This window comes from Salvelinus fontinalis, chromosome 4 (assembly GCF_029448725.1).
Source record: "Salvelinus fontinalis isolate EN_2023a chromosome 4, ASM2944872v1, whole genome shotgun sequence".
Lineage (NCBI taxonomy): Eukaryota > Metazoa > Chordata > Actinopteri > Salmoniformes > Salmonidae > Salvelinus > Salvelinus fontinalis.
This window is the reverse complement of record NC_074668.1, coordinates 15,548,765-15,564,176: the sequence shown is the minus strand read 5'-3', so window position 1 is coordinate 15,564,176 and position 15,412 is coordinate 15,548,765. Positions and strand designations below refer to the sequence as shown.

General features: G+C 42.2%; 1 protein-coding gene across 1 annotated transcript; it reads left to right on the top strand.

Moving 5' to 3' along the window:
• The first annotated feature begins 6,876 nt into the window (after positions 1–6,876).
• On the top strand, positions 6,877–8,600 carry LOC129853153 (octapeptide-repeat protein T2-like). The gene is made up of 2 exons (XM_055918889.1): positions 6,877–6,994; positions 7,290–8,600. Exons 1-2 carry the CDS (start codon positions 6,912–6,914, stop codon positions 8,101–8,103), a joined length of 897 nt encoding a protein of 298 aa, XP_055774864.1. The 5' UTR covers positions 6,877–6,911; the 3' UTR covers positions 8,104–8,600.
• Positions 8,601–15,412: the final 6,812 nt, after the last annotated feature.

Sequence of the window (15,412 nt, the reverse complement as noted above, 5' to 3'; positions counted from 1 at the left end):
CCAAATGAAGACATTCCTGACTCAGGTGATGCGGATTCAAACTCCGCCTCCCCTGATAAAGGAACCTCGCCCAGTTAGAGGGATATTTCTCCCTCCCTGGGCAAGGCTAGGGATACCTGGCCCCTTATTTGTGATATTCCTACTGATATTTGGGGTGTCCCTGGGCACTTTCACATGGTTAATAGAATAACTATAACCGGATCCCCATGGATGCATGTCACGGACACTCTAGTCTAACTAGGTAATAATAGATTAAAAAAAAAAAAAAAAAAATTTTTTTAGAAAACAATAGTTAAAATAAGAAACTAACATGGCTCAAATTGAGAAGGTTGAATAAGAGTGGGTGGAGAGCTGTGCAGAGAATGGACAGAAGATGGCAGTATTGCAGCACCCAATGGTCTCCCAGCCGACTGGTTGAATGCTGGTGACATAATTTTGTTTTTTGGAGTAAACATTAAGGTTAAGGGTTTCCGTGTACCCAGAGATAAGATATCTTAAAAGAATACACTCATATGGGAATAGGAGTTTTACTTTCTGAGTTTTATTTAGGCAAGGGACTTTGAGAAGATAAAGGGTTCTTTTGGTATGTCTAGATATGGAACACGAATGTAGGTGTAACATTTTGACCTGTTTTCTGTTTTCATTGCATTTTCCGGCAACTTGATCACTCGCGGGGAAATGTAGTGAGAATAATGAGATTGTGTCATTTGGGATACTAGTTTTGAGGTAAATTGATTATAATAGAGTTTATAACTCTTGACCATAAGGTAAGCATTTGTATTGGCCATTAGAAGATAGAGATAGGTTAATTTAGGTTATGTTAGGACTTTAGAGATTGACACTATAAGACCTGTTGTTATTTTTAAATCCATGCAGATAAAGTCAAAACAGTGAGACACTTAGTTAATATTGTAAAGGAACACATAGTTGTTATTGACTATTATTAGAAAAAGGCAGACAGATGGGTCTACCCCGCACTGTTGAGACCTTGAAGGTTTGAGAGCAGAGTGGGGAGGGTGGACCAGGAAATGAGCAAGGTGGGCTGTGAAATAAGATAGGAGAGAAATGGGTTAACATATATAAGCAGCACAGATACATTTCAAAGTAGATAGGTCACTTGACAGAGAATTGGAAAAGAATAGATATGGATGTGCGCCCAGGGGAGAATTGGATATGCGGGGAATAGAAGGGACGTTCCTATAATATGATGTACTAGGTTATTATTTAGAGTAGGTAAGGTTGATACCTGGCCAGAGCCAGGTATCAAACGAAGGAGGGTACATTGTGGTCTAGGAAAGGATGGGGCCTATTGGATAATAAACGTATTTAAAATTAAAAAATTCTAGTTAACCAAACCTGTATGTCCAAGAGTTTATGCATTGCAGGTGAATTAAGGGAGAAGGTGAATCACTCGACCTGGGGGCATATCGCACTTGGAGGGTGAGACACACTGACACTGCCGAATGATCACAGAGTTAAGGAGAAGAACTGTTGCTAATAGAGCTCGGGGATCAACTCCTTAATGAAGAATTCCCTGCCCCCGACCTTTCCTCACTGTGTACGTTCATATAAGTGAAAGTGTGGCTTGATTTCTGGCTGATGATGTGTTCTCTGGGAGAGGATGGGGTTTTACAGGACTGCTTGTAGTCCTGAGCTGTCTGATCAGGATACGATGGGGATGTTACCATCGCAGTGCTGCCAGAACCACCACCAGTTCCAACGGACCAGGGTTCAGCCGGCCTCCTCCACCACTTCAAGACCAAGTCCCACGCCATCACTTAAGCTCTCCAATCTGGTACAGATAATAAACATAAAAGACATCTCAGATAGTGAACATTTGGGGACTGAAACTGTTTATGAGGAAAGAGAGAATATGTGGTTGGCCTACAAAACACTTAATAGAAAGGACTGTGTCGTATGTGGACATGCCAGACCTATTCTGGCTGCTCACCCATTTGTCCTAAGTAATGGGGAAGGTTGGATGTGCATATTGGAAAGTTCAAGCCAAATTTAACCCTGTGTAAAACTCTGAGTCTTGTGTTCCCAGAAGTCCCTCCCCAGAAGGTACCGTGGGGAGTTAAGGCATATGGGGGACATAACAGCTGTAACACTGGTACAGGTAGAGGTATAAACTATGGAAGGCTCCCTGCTACTACCTGCATCACTAATACCACTATTAACTAGAGGTGTTGCTGATGTATGGTGGATGTGTGGACCTGCCAGGCGGTTGACCCCATTTTTGAAAGGAAATTGTCGTTGCTCATGTGTTTTGGCCAGTCTGATACCACCATTGCCTATTATTATAGCTAATCAACTTCTGGGAGCTACACATGACACAGAGGCTTGGGACCAACCCAGGAGACGGCAGAAACGTGACGCTCCTTGGTCCGAGGGTACAGATAACATGCACACCAACCTGTTGGGGTCCCAATAGGGGTCCCCCACGAATTCCAGACATTAAACAGGAATGATGGCCTGTGGCATCTGATGCCCATCATTGGCCCAGCTATTGTTGATGCTAAACAAAAGGTCTGGATCAATTATATCTACTATAATTAATGATGATTTGTGAAACACACCCACACAGGACTTACAGGGATGGCTGAACAATTGGATGCTACCTCACAAACCAGTAGACACAATAGACTAACACTGGACATAAGTCTGGCCAACCAGGGAGGTGTATGTAAAATGATTGTAGAACAGTGTTGCACGTTTGTTCCTAACAATACTAGTCCGGATGGGAGCATTTCAAAAGCTCTGAGTGGGTTGGCAAGGTTATCAGTGGAGATGAAGGGTCTTGCAGGTGTGGAGGAGAGTGGACTGTTCCCCTGGCTGGGTGGTTGTTTTGATAAGTACACTGCAATGATGATTACTGGATTTCTGACACTAGTTGTGGTTTTTCATTTCTGTGTTGCCTGTATCATACCTTGTTTGAAGAAGTTTGTTACAGATGTGTAAGGGGCCTCTGGTATGATGCCGTTGCTTGATGCTCCAGTTGGAGAGGCTGATACGAAAACGAGCTTCCGCAGGAGAGTGGGCTGACAGAGGAGGACCCTTGGTTTGCTGTAGATGATGTTGTTGAATGAATAAAAAGTGATGTTTGTCCTCCCTGTTGTGAAGGTTTGAAGTTCCCGGGTGGCGACGAGCCCACCTGGTACAGGTTGTATAGAGGGATGGACCGGAGGGTTTAACATATTCTCGTTTTTTGGTTTACTAATGTGTGGTTGGCCACTCCAGGTGTAGTTATTGGAGTGGTCTCCTTTTTGGTCCTTGCTCAGTTACGACTCAACTTACATTGATGCTATTGGTGTCCCTAGGGGGTGCCAGATGAATATAAACTGGTGGACCAAGTGACAGCTGGGTTTGAATCTTCTGTCTGTTGGTGGTGTACAGTTAGTAAAAATGTGGACAGAATGAACTACATTCATCTTAATGTCCAGAAACTGGGCAATTGGACTCAACAAGGCTTCGAGGCGCTCCATGGACAATTGGCAGCTACGTCCCTGAAGGCATTTCAAAATAGAATCGCGGTTGATATGTTATTGGCTGAACGGGGGGGGGGGGGGGTGTCTGTGCAATGTTTGGTGAACAGTGTTGTACTTTCATTCCCAATAACACAGCTACGGATGGGAGTCTGACTGTAGCATTGGAGGGACTTCGTACCCTTAATGGTAAGATGAAACAGCATTCTGGAGTGGACACTACTATGTGGGACTCATGGATGGATGCTTTTGGTAAATATAAGACGCTGGTTTCCTCCATCCTAGTATCAATTTCTGTTTTTGCGGCCATTCTTGTACTTTGTGGATGCTGTTGCATTCCATGTGCGCGCACGCTTGCTAGCCGTGTTATAACTGCCGCCATAGACCCTAATCAGGAAAGGGCCCAAATGTTCCCATTGCTTGATGATGGGGAAGCTGGACCTGTCTATCTATTTGAGGACGAAGATACTTTTATGTCACGTCTCTTGTGAGACGTGAAGAGAGGGAATCAAAAATTTGTCTTCTGACAAATTTTATCCCATAGCTTTGTCTTTTTATACTTTTATGTCACGTCTCTTGTGAGACGTGAAGAGAGGGAATCAAAAATTTGTCTTCTGACAAATTTTATCCCATAGCTTTGTCTTTTTATACTTTTATGTCACGTCTCTTGTGAGACGTGAAGAGAGGGAATTAAAATTTGTCTTCTGACAAATTTTATCCTTTAGTTTTGTGTTTTTTATATACTTTTATGTCACGTCTCTTGTGAGACGTGAAGAGAGGGATTTGTAAGAAATTGTAATAGAGACTGGAAACTAGTAATAACTACATTTCAACATAAGCCATATTTTATACAAAAATACACATACTCCTCATTTCTCTTGGACATATGCTGGACTTATTAAGACACCAACTACAGACACACATAATTCCCCTCCCCCATAATAACCACAGAACACACCCAACACATGCTTGGAGCTCAGGACAAAGAACTATCTCAGGAACCAATGGAACGTGGACACCAGGCCTGTTCAGGACTACCCAAGACCCAGATCGACCAATCGGAAGGCCAGACTCGCAGATCTACCTACTTTGCTTGTTGTCTATATAATACTGTACGATTCTTGAAACTATCTCTTTCCCGGACGATTCAATAGGAATCAGACAGAAAGAGCCTTGCTGCAAGATTTTACTAAGATATCTTTACATGTGATTAAACGGCCTTATTATAAAATTATCCACCTCGTCCTATTGTCTCCTCTTGTTCTCCTGTCAACAGTAAACGTTTTACTAACAATAGTGAAGAAGGAAAAGATCCCACCTCTGACGCACAGCAGAGAGACATCGCTGCTGAGATTTCCCCTGGAGCAAGAGTCCCTCAAGAATTTATTAACAGTCATTGCGTTACAATAAATGTTCTCCCTAAACGCTTGTTGCATCGTAAACTATCCTCCCAGTCCCTTGGGAGTTCAGCGGATGGATGATGCGCCGCTGTCATTTACTTGGATGAGAAGTTGGACGAACGCTCCTCCAGCTCACGATACGCAATGGTGGAGAACTACAGTGTGGTGATGTGTCGTTCACGAACGAACGGCTCTTTTTGAACGGATCTTTTTGTTGTATGTCTGGAACCAAATTGCATCGGTGAAAGAGTCATTCATCTGGCTCTCTGATTTGCATACTGCTAGTACTGCTTGTTGAGCTCAGAACAACGTTTATCTGTAGATAAATTACAACATCACTATCTAAAGGGGGTGAATCCTCACTGCAGAAACAATAAATAGTGGGGAGAGCGGGTCAATCTGGTCCACGAGGATTTATTTCATGCTTAAAAACGAATTCTTCTTTTTTTAAAGCGCATTTCACGATCTGACTTAATGGTAGCCTACCTTTTGGCTTTTACTTTGAATATTTGTAATTTTTTCATTGTTCTATATTGATTCAAGCATTTTGAAGGAAGATCTGTTTATGAGCTAAATGAACCCGCTCTTTTACTTGAACGGAGCCAAATGTGCCTTCTCACCGAATAGACTCAGAAAGCCCATCACTACTACAGCGGAGAGATTAGATCCAAACAGAGCACCACACTCAACAGGCAGTTAGGGCGTTGGGATTTGACTGTCACAGGGACAAACTAATAAGAGGTTATAATTCATTGGAATAGGCGGTTCTTGAGGTAACGGTGGTCAATTGAAAACGGATCAACTGGATTCTTGTACCCCGGGGAACAGGCGTAGTCCAGCAGTTGGTGATGATGACATACTGAACAGTTCGACCTGGACAGTTGCACCAGAGTTGTGATTGTGTGTTTGTTTGTACAGTTATGGCTGTCCTGTTATTATTTTGTGTTCTCACTAAACACCCACATTTGTATTTGTGTGGGAAATGTTTGCAGGCTATGGTTGCTGTTTGTATTTAATTGAACTTTAGGCCCATACAAAGACAAATCACACAACATAGACTACCAAATAACCTTAGGCAAAAATACACGAAATAAAAGTAAAGTGGAAAATAGTTAAAAATGTCTTGATCAATTATGAGTATCTAAACATATCGACTTTTGGACACCGATGCGCAGGAGAACCCCTAGCTGTCAATCAAGCAGGCGCGGTGAACGGATTATGACGCTCAAGCGTTCCAAATGACGCAACAATACAGTTCCAGAACAGAGAAAGTTAATGCCGAAGATGTTATTCGGTTAAACACTAAAACTGCGCTTTGACAAGTGTGATTTGAGGTGAGTCAAATATTTACAAAAGTTTACAATACATTAACCATCCGCTAGCCTACTTAGCCTATAATTCTGTCATGGTAAGATACCACATGTGAACGTTAATGTATTTGAAATATGTTTTCTTTCTGACATTACCTAGCTAGCCTTATAAAACACAATTATTAATTATGGATTCGTTTTTTTCTGTTGCTATCAATCACTCTATCTGTATTTACTCTTCTGTCTGTCTGTCAGACTATCTGTCTGTCTGTGTACTGTCTAGCCAGCATATGCCAGAAAGATTCTTTCACATAGGCTCATATTCACAAAGTCTCATAGAAGGAGTGCTGATCAATGATCAGTTCTGTCTTTTAAATCAAACTGAATACGTTTTGATGGACAGGAGGGGACCTGATCCTAGATCAGCACTCCTACCCTGAAACACTTTGTGAACACAATCCAGGTGTACTGTGATTATGAAGTTGTGATGAGGTATTATTATATTAGTCGTGCTGATGCATGATGGGTTGTAGGCTAGAGTTTGAGTACCGTTGTCTGAAGGCTGTTTCTGAATTCACTGACCTGGTGAGTAAATGTTGTTTACAATGGCGCCATCTAGTGACAGAAACATAGAAACACACATTGTTGCTGAAAGAAGGCATCTCTTTATTTTCCAGAAATACAACTTGTAGACCTTTCCTGCAGTCTCTGAGGAGATGGACACCTCTTCTTCTTCTGGACGATCTCCGTCTCCTACTGGGACTGTCTTCTTACCCCCTCCTATCATGTGGAACAGTCTGTAAGTCATTCATCACATAACCTAGCTCTGGTCCAGGGCATTATGTGCGGCTTGCTGAAGGAAGGCTCAGTGTCTGCAAGCTGTACTTAACGCCCTGGACCAGAGCTACACATTACCCACCTCTGGCCATCATGGACAGTCAACTCATCACATTCACGTACTGTAAGTCACAGTTGAGTGAGTTGTGTGATTAAAGGCAGTTTGATTGATCAGAATTGTAATTATTATTGTAGTATTGTAGTAAATTGTCTGAGTTCACTTCCTAAATGATGTGTTGACATTCCTTCGCTCCCAGCTACAAGCAGGCAGAGATGGAGGTTCAGTTCCTGAGGGAAGAGAAGAAGACCTGTACAGAGAAGGAAGCCCACATGCTTGAGTTGAGGGGGAAGGATCGAACGATCCGAAATCAGAAGAAGGAGATGGACAGACTTCAAGTGTGCCTCTGGGAGGAGGAAAAGAAGAAGAGGAATGGTGGAACGGAGAAGGACGAGATGATTGAACAACTACAGTCTGAGACAGACCATCTCAGAGCCCTTTTGACAGATGAAAGGAGGAGAAGAGTAGAAAGGGGTATTATGAAAGAGTGGAAGGCTGAGATCCTGAGACTGAGGGAGGCAGAGAGCCAGAGGGAGGCAGAGAGACAGAGGGAAGCAGAGAGCCACAGGGAGGCAGAGATACAGAGGGAGGCAGAGAGACAGAGGGAGGCAGAGAGACAGAGGGAGGCAGAGAGCCACAGGGAGGCAGAGAGACAGAGGGAAGCAGAGAGCCACAGGGAGGCAGAGAGACAGAGGGAAGCAGAGAGCCACAGGGAGGCAGAGATACAGAGGGAGGCAGAGAGACAGAGGGAGGCAGAGAGACAGAGGGAGGCAGAGAGACAGAGAGAAGCAGAGAGACAGAAAGAAGCAGAGAGACAGAGGGAGGCAGAGAGAGCCACAGAATGGGAGGACAACCAGAGAAAAATGCGGGAGATCAACAGACTCAGAAAACTGCTGGAGCTGCTGATGGTGGACCTACAACTGGCCCACGTAAGACATGTCATTGTTATTATTAAAAGGCAGTGTATATTCACCCGGCTGAAAATGAATGGCAGTATGCTAACCCAATGTTAACTTTTATGCCTTTTTTAAACTTTAACCTTTACCTTAACCTCACTGAAACTATACCTAACCTTTACCATAACCCAACCCTAGGTCCTAAACCTAACCTTCATTTATCTCAACCCCTACGCCTTTCCTCTGCCGGTTGAATATCCACTTCCTTATTAACGTCATTACTGTTATTGTTGTTGATAACTGTATCTGTGCAGGTTGTAAATAGTTGCATTAGTGAAACATCATTTGTAGGAGTAATTTCTACAAGCATAAACATCAGAGGCAACATTGTTGTAACATCACACAAATTGCAATGGGAATTTCTCAAACCCCTAACTGAATGGGCAAGCTAGTTGTGTGTTTGTATTTGTACACATTTTGGACATAATTTATTACATAAAATGTCTCATAATTTTTTCAAACCATGTCAATACATTAACTGACAATGAATTGTCCAGATGAATTGATCAAAATGACTCTGCTATTGATGCTGTTTGATTCAATTACCTAGGTCTAAGTTGTATTTCTATGTATCATTCTCTGCAAATCCTTTGAAAGTATGTCTTGGTCAAAGATTATCACTAATTTAACCTTTTAAATTTAAGCAAGAGATAGAGAGATTGAGGCTATGGCAGAAAGTCATGGAAGATCAGCGACCAAGACTGGCCTGGAACAACAAACCTATTGAGACAGAAAGAGAGAGGGAAAGAGAAAGAGAAAGGGAGATGGAAAGGGAGAGAAAAACAGAATTGGAAAGACAAGAAATGAAGAAGAAAGTGAAACAGGCAGAAGAAACAATAAAAGCGTTAGAACGAGAGATTGAGAGATTGAAAGAGACTGAAAAGGAAGTCATATTTGAAAGAGAAAGAGACATGCGTATTGCAGAGAATGAGAAAGTCAAACTGGTTAACGAAAAGGTGAAAGAGTTAGAGAGAGAGGTTGAGAGACTGAACGAAGATATGACAACAAAAGAGATTCAATACAAAATCAAATTTGAAAGAGCAAAAGAAGCGTATAGAAGACAGAATGAGAGAGTGAAACAGGTTAACCAAAATGTACTAGTGTTAGACAGAGAAGTTGCGAGAATGAAAGAAGAGATTAGATTGAAAGAAGAGACTGAACCAGAGAGAACATTTGATAGAGACAGAGAGAGAGAAAATGATTGGAGACGAACTGAAGAGGAGATGAAAAATAGAGTGGAGAGCGAGACGGAGATGGAGACAGCCCTCATCAATGACAAAAAGAAGTCTGAATTGGAGGAAGTCTTCAAGAAAATCAAGGAACAGCTGATAGAATTCGAAAATATGGAAACAGACAAATATAAATGGAAACAGAACCAAATGGACATGGAGGAGAAGATGGAGGGTGAGAACAACAAACAGAAAGAGGTAGAAAGAAAGAGAATGGAGAAAATACCAAAACAGAGACAACAAGAAGATGAGAAGAAGAAAGAGATGGAGAGAGAAGAAGAAGAGAGACGCAAACAGAAGCAAATAGAGATGGAAGAGGAAGAACGTGAGAGGGAGAAAGAGAGACAGGGAGAGATCAAAAGGAAGAGAATGGAGAAGAGACAGAAAAATATGGAAAGAGAAGAAGAGAGACAGAGACAGATTGAAAGAGAGTATGAAGAAGAAAGATGTAAACAGAAGCAAATAGAGATGGAAGAGGAAGAACGAAAAGAAGAGAGACAGAGAGAGATTGAAAGAGAGAATGAAGAAGAAATATGTAAACAGAAGCAAATAGAGATGGAAGAGGAAGAACGAGAGAGGGAGAAAGAGAGACAGAGAGAGATCAAAAGGAAGAGAATGGAGAAGAGACAGAAAAATATGGAAAGAGAAGAAGAGAGACAGAGAGAGATTGAAAGAGAGAATGAAGAAGAAAGATGTAAACAGAAGCATATAGAGATGGAAGAGGAAGAACGAGAGAGGGAGAAAGAGAGACAGAGAGAGATTGAAAGAGAGTCTGAAGAAGAAATATGTAAACAGAAGCAAATAGAGATGGAAGAGGAAGAACGAGAGAGGGACAAAGAGAGACAGATAGAGATCAAAAGGAAGAGAATGGAGAAGAGACAGAAAAATATGGAAAGAGAAGAAGAGAGACAGAGAGAGATTGAAAGAGAGAATGAAGAAGAAAGATGTAAACAGAAGCACATAGAGATGGAAGAGGAAGAACGAGAAGAAGAGAGACAGAGAGAGATTGAAAGAGAGCATGAAGAAGAAAGATGTAAACAGAAGCAAATAGAGATGGAAGAGGAAGAACGAGAGAGGGAGAAAGAGAGACAGATAGAGATGGGAGAGAAAGAGAGACGACAACAACAAGAGGAGAGAAAGAGAACGTTTGAGAGAGATCAAGAAGAAGAAGATATATTGAAGCAGAAGCAAATTGACATGGAGAAGGAGGGAAGAGAGAAGGAGAACAAGAGACAGAGAGAGATAGAAGAGATACACAGAGGACAACAACAAGAGGAGAGACAGAAACAAATGGAGAAAGAGAAAGAAAGGGAGAAAGGCAATGAGAATCAGAGAGAGATGGAATTAAAAGATCAGCAACAGAAAGAGATGGAGAAAGAAAAGATGATTATGAGAGAGAGGGAGGAAGCAGGAAGAAGAAAGGAGGGGCAGAAAAATATTTTGGGGGAAATTGAGGGACAGAATGAACTGGAGATAGAACATGAGAGAGAGATGGAAGAAAAGCATGAAGTGATTAAGGAAGCAGAGGAAGAGTACAGGGAAAGAGAAGAGAGAGGAAAGGAAGTAAGCATGAAGAAACATGTAGTAGTTAATGTTAAAGCAAAAGCACGGGAAGTCTTCAATAGACGTAAAGAGAGGAGGTTAGAAGTGTTGAAGGGGGAACGAGAACACATAGAAAGAGGACAACAAATCAGGAGGGAGAAGGAGGAAAGACGGCTGGAGATGGAAAGAAAACAGGAGAGGGCAAGACAACAAGAGGAGCAGGATAAAAAACGAGACATTGAAATTGCTAGACAGAAAGAAATGTTCAGACTAAGAGAGGAGGAGAGACAGAGAGAGGAAGAGAGAGAGGAGGAGAGAAAGAGAGCCATTGAAGGCCATTTATCTTTAATCAGAGAGAGAGAGATATTAGAGGCAAACAGAAGAGAGGAGATGGTGGAAGAGGAAAGAAGGGAGATCCTTGAAAAGCACAAGAGGGGTGACTTAGAGGAGGAGGAGAAGGAAGAAGACAAGGAGGACATTCTCCCACCTGATAAAAGTATCCGAAGGAGAGCTGTGGGCTGGGTAAATAAGAAGTGGGAGGAGAGGAACCTCAAGAAGATCGAGAGAACCTATCAGAGAGAAGCTGAGGAGGGCTGTAAGATCGTCAACAAAGGTAAGACCTGTTTTCCCTCTGCTTTTATGACATCATCCTCTTTAGTCTCCTCTACACACATCAGTTCCACACCAGTCATCATGTTGCATCATTGTTTCAATATAAAACTACTGTCCAAAATGGTCAAGCTGATCTGTTATCAACTTAAATGTAATGTACACAGGGAATTCAGAATGGAAAACCCAACTGGATCTCCATGATCCTGGTCTAAAGTAGTGCATCATAGCCTTTTGGGGCCCTAAGAAACATTTTGTTCAGGTTTTTGACTACATTTCCTCCAAATCTACACTTTGCAATGAGGCGTAGAGAACATGTTGCAGTTTTTAAACCAGTTTGCTGCAATTCTACACATTTTCCCATGGGGTGGAGAGAAGAATTAGCAGATTTAAACCTAATTTCCTTAAATTCTACACATTTTCCCATGGGGTGGAGAGAAGAATTAGCAGATTTAAACCTAATTTCCCTCAATTCTACACATTTTCCCATGGGGTGGAGAGAAGAATTAGCAGATTTAAACCTAATTTCCTTCAATTCTACACATTTTGCCATGTGGTTGAAAGAAAATGTCGTCCCTTTTGAATCTATTTCCTTCAATTCTACACATTTTGCCATGACTTATGGCATGTTAAGATAATATCTGAATGAAAGTGACTAACAAAATCAATGGGGGCTCACTGTAGGTCAAGGCCCCTGGGTAATTCGACCCAAAACGTTTCTTTTGGGGGGTGGGGGGGGTCGGGGCACCCCTAGTTGCCATGGGACCCTAAGCAATCGCATATGCCTAGGGCCGGCCCTGGCACTATACAAAGAATAGGTGCCATTTGGGACTCATGTTAAACTTAGGGTCAGGTCAATTCGGGATGGGAATTATTTCACTTTATTGACAAATTCCATGCCTTGCTCAACTGAGAAGAGTAAAGAATCATTGAGATCCAACTGGGTTTTCTATTCCTAATTCCCTGTCCATTACATTTAAGTTGATACCAGATCCACTAAGTTTAATGTGAACTCTACTTCTTCTCCCCTCCCAGTCATCCCTGGACCCATAATGCTAACCATGACCCGGGCAGAGAGAGAGAGGGAGAAGAGGAAGGAGCTTTTGAAGGCTGAGGAGAAAAGGAAGAAGATGGAGGATTTTAATAAGCAGTTGAGAGAGCAGTCCCTGCTTAAAAAACAAACTCATCAGAAACTGATGGAGGAGAGGGAGAGGATGAAGGAAAAGTACCTGGAGCAGATGAATCTGGAGGCTGATGTTCAAATCAACACCCGGTGTCTAACCACCCAACACAGCCACGATTATCTGGAGACAACACAGCCCACTGGATCTGGAGATGGCCACCAGGAAAGGCCAAGGAGGCAACAGGCATGGGCAGAGAACCAGGAGGGGAGTTCAGAGAACCAGCAGGAGTGGCCGGAGAACCAGCAGGGGGGGCCAGACAGCCAGCACCTAGAAGCTCCAGAAGAGGCTGAAACATCAGAGCCAACCTCCAAGAACAAGAAAAGGCCAGGCATCTGGAAGAGAATTAAGATGGGGTAAAGAATGTTTAAACATCTATTCATGTTTTACACTGTTAATATATATGTTGTCACTTTAAAAAGTGACATTATCCAAATGTGAGGGTTTAGTGTACATGCAACACACATAGATACACACATGTAGATACTTACCTGTCTCTGATGTCTTACAGCATTCCTGACCTGCTGTCTGCCTAGAGCTGGAACTCGAAGAAGCCACAGTTCCACTGAGGTTACGTTGGTCATTAAAAGTGTCGCCCAATAATTCCTCCTCCTCTTTAAGTCATCAAGCCACATTTCCTCCACAAAACATTATCGTCTCCTCAAGCCAGCAAGTATCCTCTTTATCAGGCAACAAACCATCGAAGGTCAGTGACCCTCCTCCCCAGAGCAGAGGTTCTCATCTTTATCCTAATTAAATTAATCTCTGCTCACCACCTCTACTGTCCTAGAAAATATCCCCAAATGGACATGGTTTAAACAGAAGTCCTCCCCTCAGACCAGTGGCTCCACAAACCAGAGTTTCTCATCTTTATTAAAGTTGAACACAACTCTGATCATTTCCACCACCTCGCCTGTTAAGGGGAGGTCTGGGAGGAGGTCTGCAGGTAGCCTGGACCGGACCGGTAGCAGCTAAGTTGCTGGCTCCATCCCCAGGCAGAGATGCTCAAGTCAGGCCAGTGATGTTTGACAATGACAATTATTTGACATTGACAATTATTTCACCTAATTCTAACATTCTGTCATTAAGAGCACATGTTCGACTTAATAAAACACATTTTTCCCATCTCAAAAGTAACAAAATACATAGTATAGCAAGTGCCTATTAAGTGCCAAATCAAGTGACAGGGTTGACTGTAACAGAGTTGACTATTTCATTTAGAATCAACCATAGATCCCCATGTGACAGGGGGAATGGAATGCAAGCTTACCAAACAAATGTAAATTGTTTCAACATTTCTAGACTGTCTATCTATAGGTAACAGGGTTGATGTGTTATAATTCACCCAGTGGTGATTGCAGCATGTACATCTTTGTGGGGAAAACTCCCCCAAAATGTTTTAGATGAATGCCAGCAAAGCCACTACACAACACAACACTAAACAATACATTATTGCACTATAACTTTGACAAACGTTGCCCACAAACTGTTAGGGTCGACATAAAGCTGTCCCAACAGCAGAGCTTTCTTTTCAGCACCAAGGAATGAATCTTTTTTTAAAAACATAGCTGATATGGCTGACTTGCTTCAACAAATGTGGTTTCTACTGACACTTGAGGGGACAACGAGTGGATAACAGGCAATCCGTCATTTTGATTAAGACATTAATGAGAGAGCTAGGATGGACGTAGTCAATATATATAGTCTACATGTGCACCACCAAGTCAGAGCAGTAGGCTAAGTTATGAGAGGGGAAAGGCACAAAATTATTAGGGTGAGACACATGGGCTACTAACAGCTTACTACACAACATACACTTAGTATTACTTTCTTAGCTACAGTATACATATCTCCCTGGCATATTACATAATTTGTAGAGCAGCATAAAATACGTCTGTCTGTCATTCTCTAGATTTAAGACAACTGGGAACTCGGAAAAAAATGTATAATAATAATACAAGTCCATGGAAGGTCAGTTCCACAGTGTTCATTATTTGCCATAGAACTCATAGTCCCTTGTTGATTATCCCTTACATAACTTTATGAGCTGGATTTGCCTTTCTTTGCAACAGTGGAAGCTGCTGAGGAGGCGGTGACTCATAATAATGGTTGGAATGGAGTCAATGGAGTGGTATCAACCACATCAAAGATGGGGTTTCCATGTGTCTGAGACCACTCAATTGACCTCATTACAGACATTATTATGCGCTGTCCTCCCCTCATCAGCCTCCACTGCTTTGCAGTTAGTTTGTTCGTTTTCAGTTGTTAGCATTTAGCTAACAGCGTCTATGTGAATTTGGTATCAGTTTGTGCTAATTTGTTAGCATTCTGGTAATAGATGCCCATAGGTTTTTCTTGTGTTTTTAGCACCCCCTCATGTGCTATGCCGGTAATACTGTAAATCCCAGAATGAGAGAAGGATGGTATGACAATATGAAAATCTGGATATCGCCCAAGCCTAATCACCACAACTACCACACCTACCACACCTACGTACCACATCTACCACACCTACCTACCACAACTACCACACCTATCATCACCATACCCACCATATCTAGCATCACCACAACTACAAAACCCACCATCACCAAACTTACCTAACACAACTTCCACACCTACGTACCACAACTACCACACCTACCTACCAAAACTACCACACATACCTACCACAACTACCACACATACCTACCACAACTACCACATCAACCTACCACAACTATTACACCTACCATCAACACACCTACAATCCACAAATACCACACCTACCACAACTATCACCAAACCTACCATCACCACACCTAC

Coding starts and splice junctions, on each gene's coding strand:
- LOC129853153 (XM_055918889.1), top strand. CDS start 6,912: ATGGACACCTCTTCTTCTTCTGGACGATCTCCGTCTCCTACTGGGACT. Junction 6,995..7,289: donor CCTATCATGTGGAACAGTCT/GTAAGTCATTCA, acceptor CTTCGCTCCCAG/CTACAAGCAGGCAGAGATGG.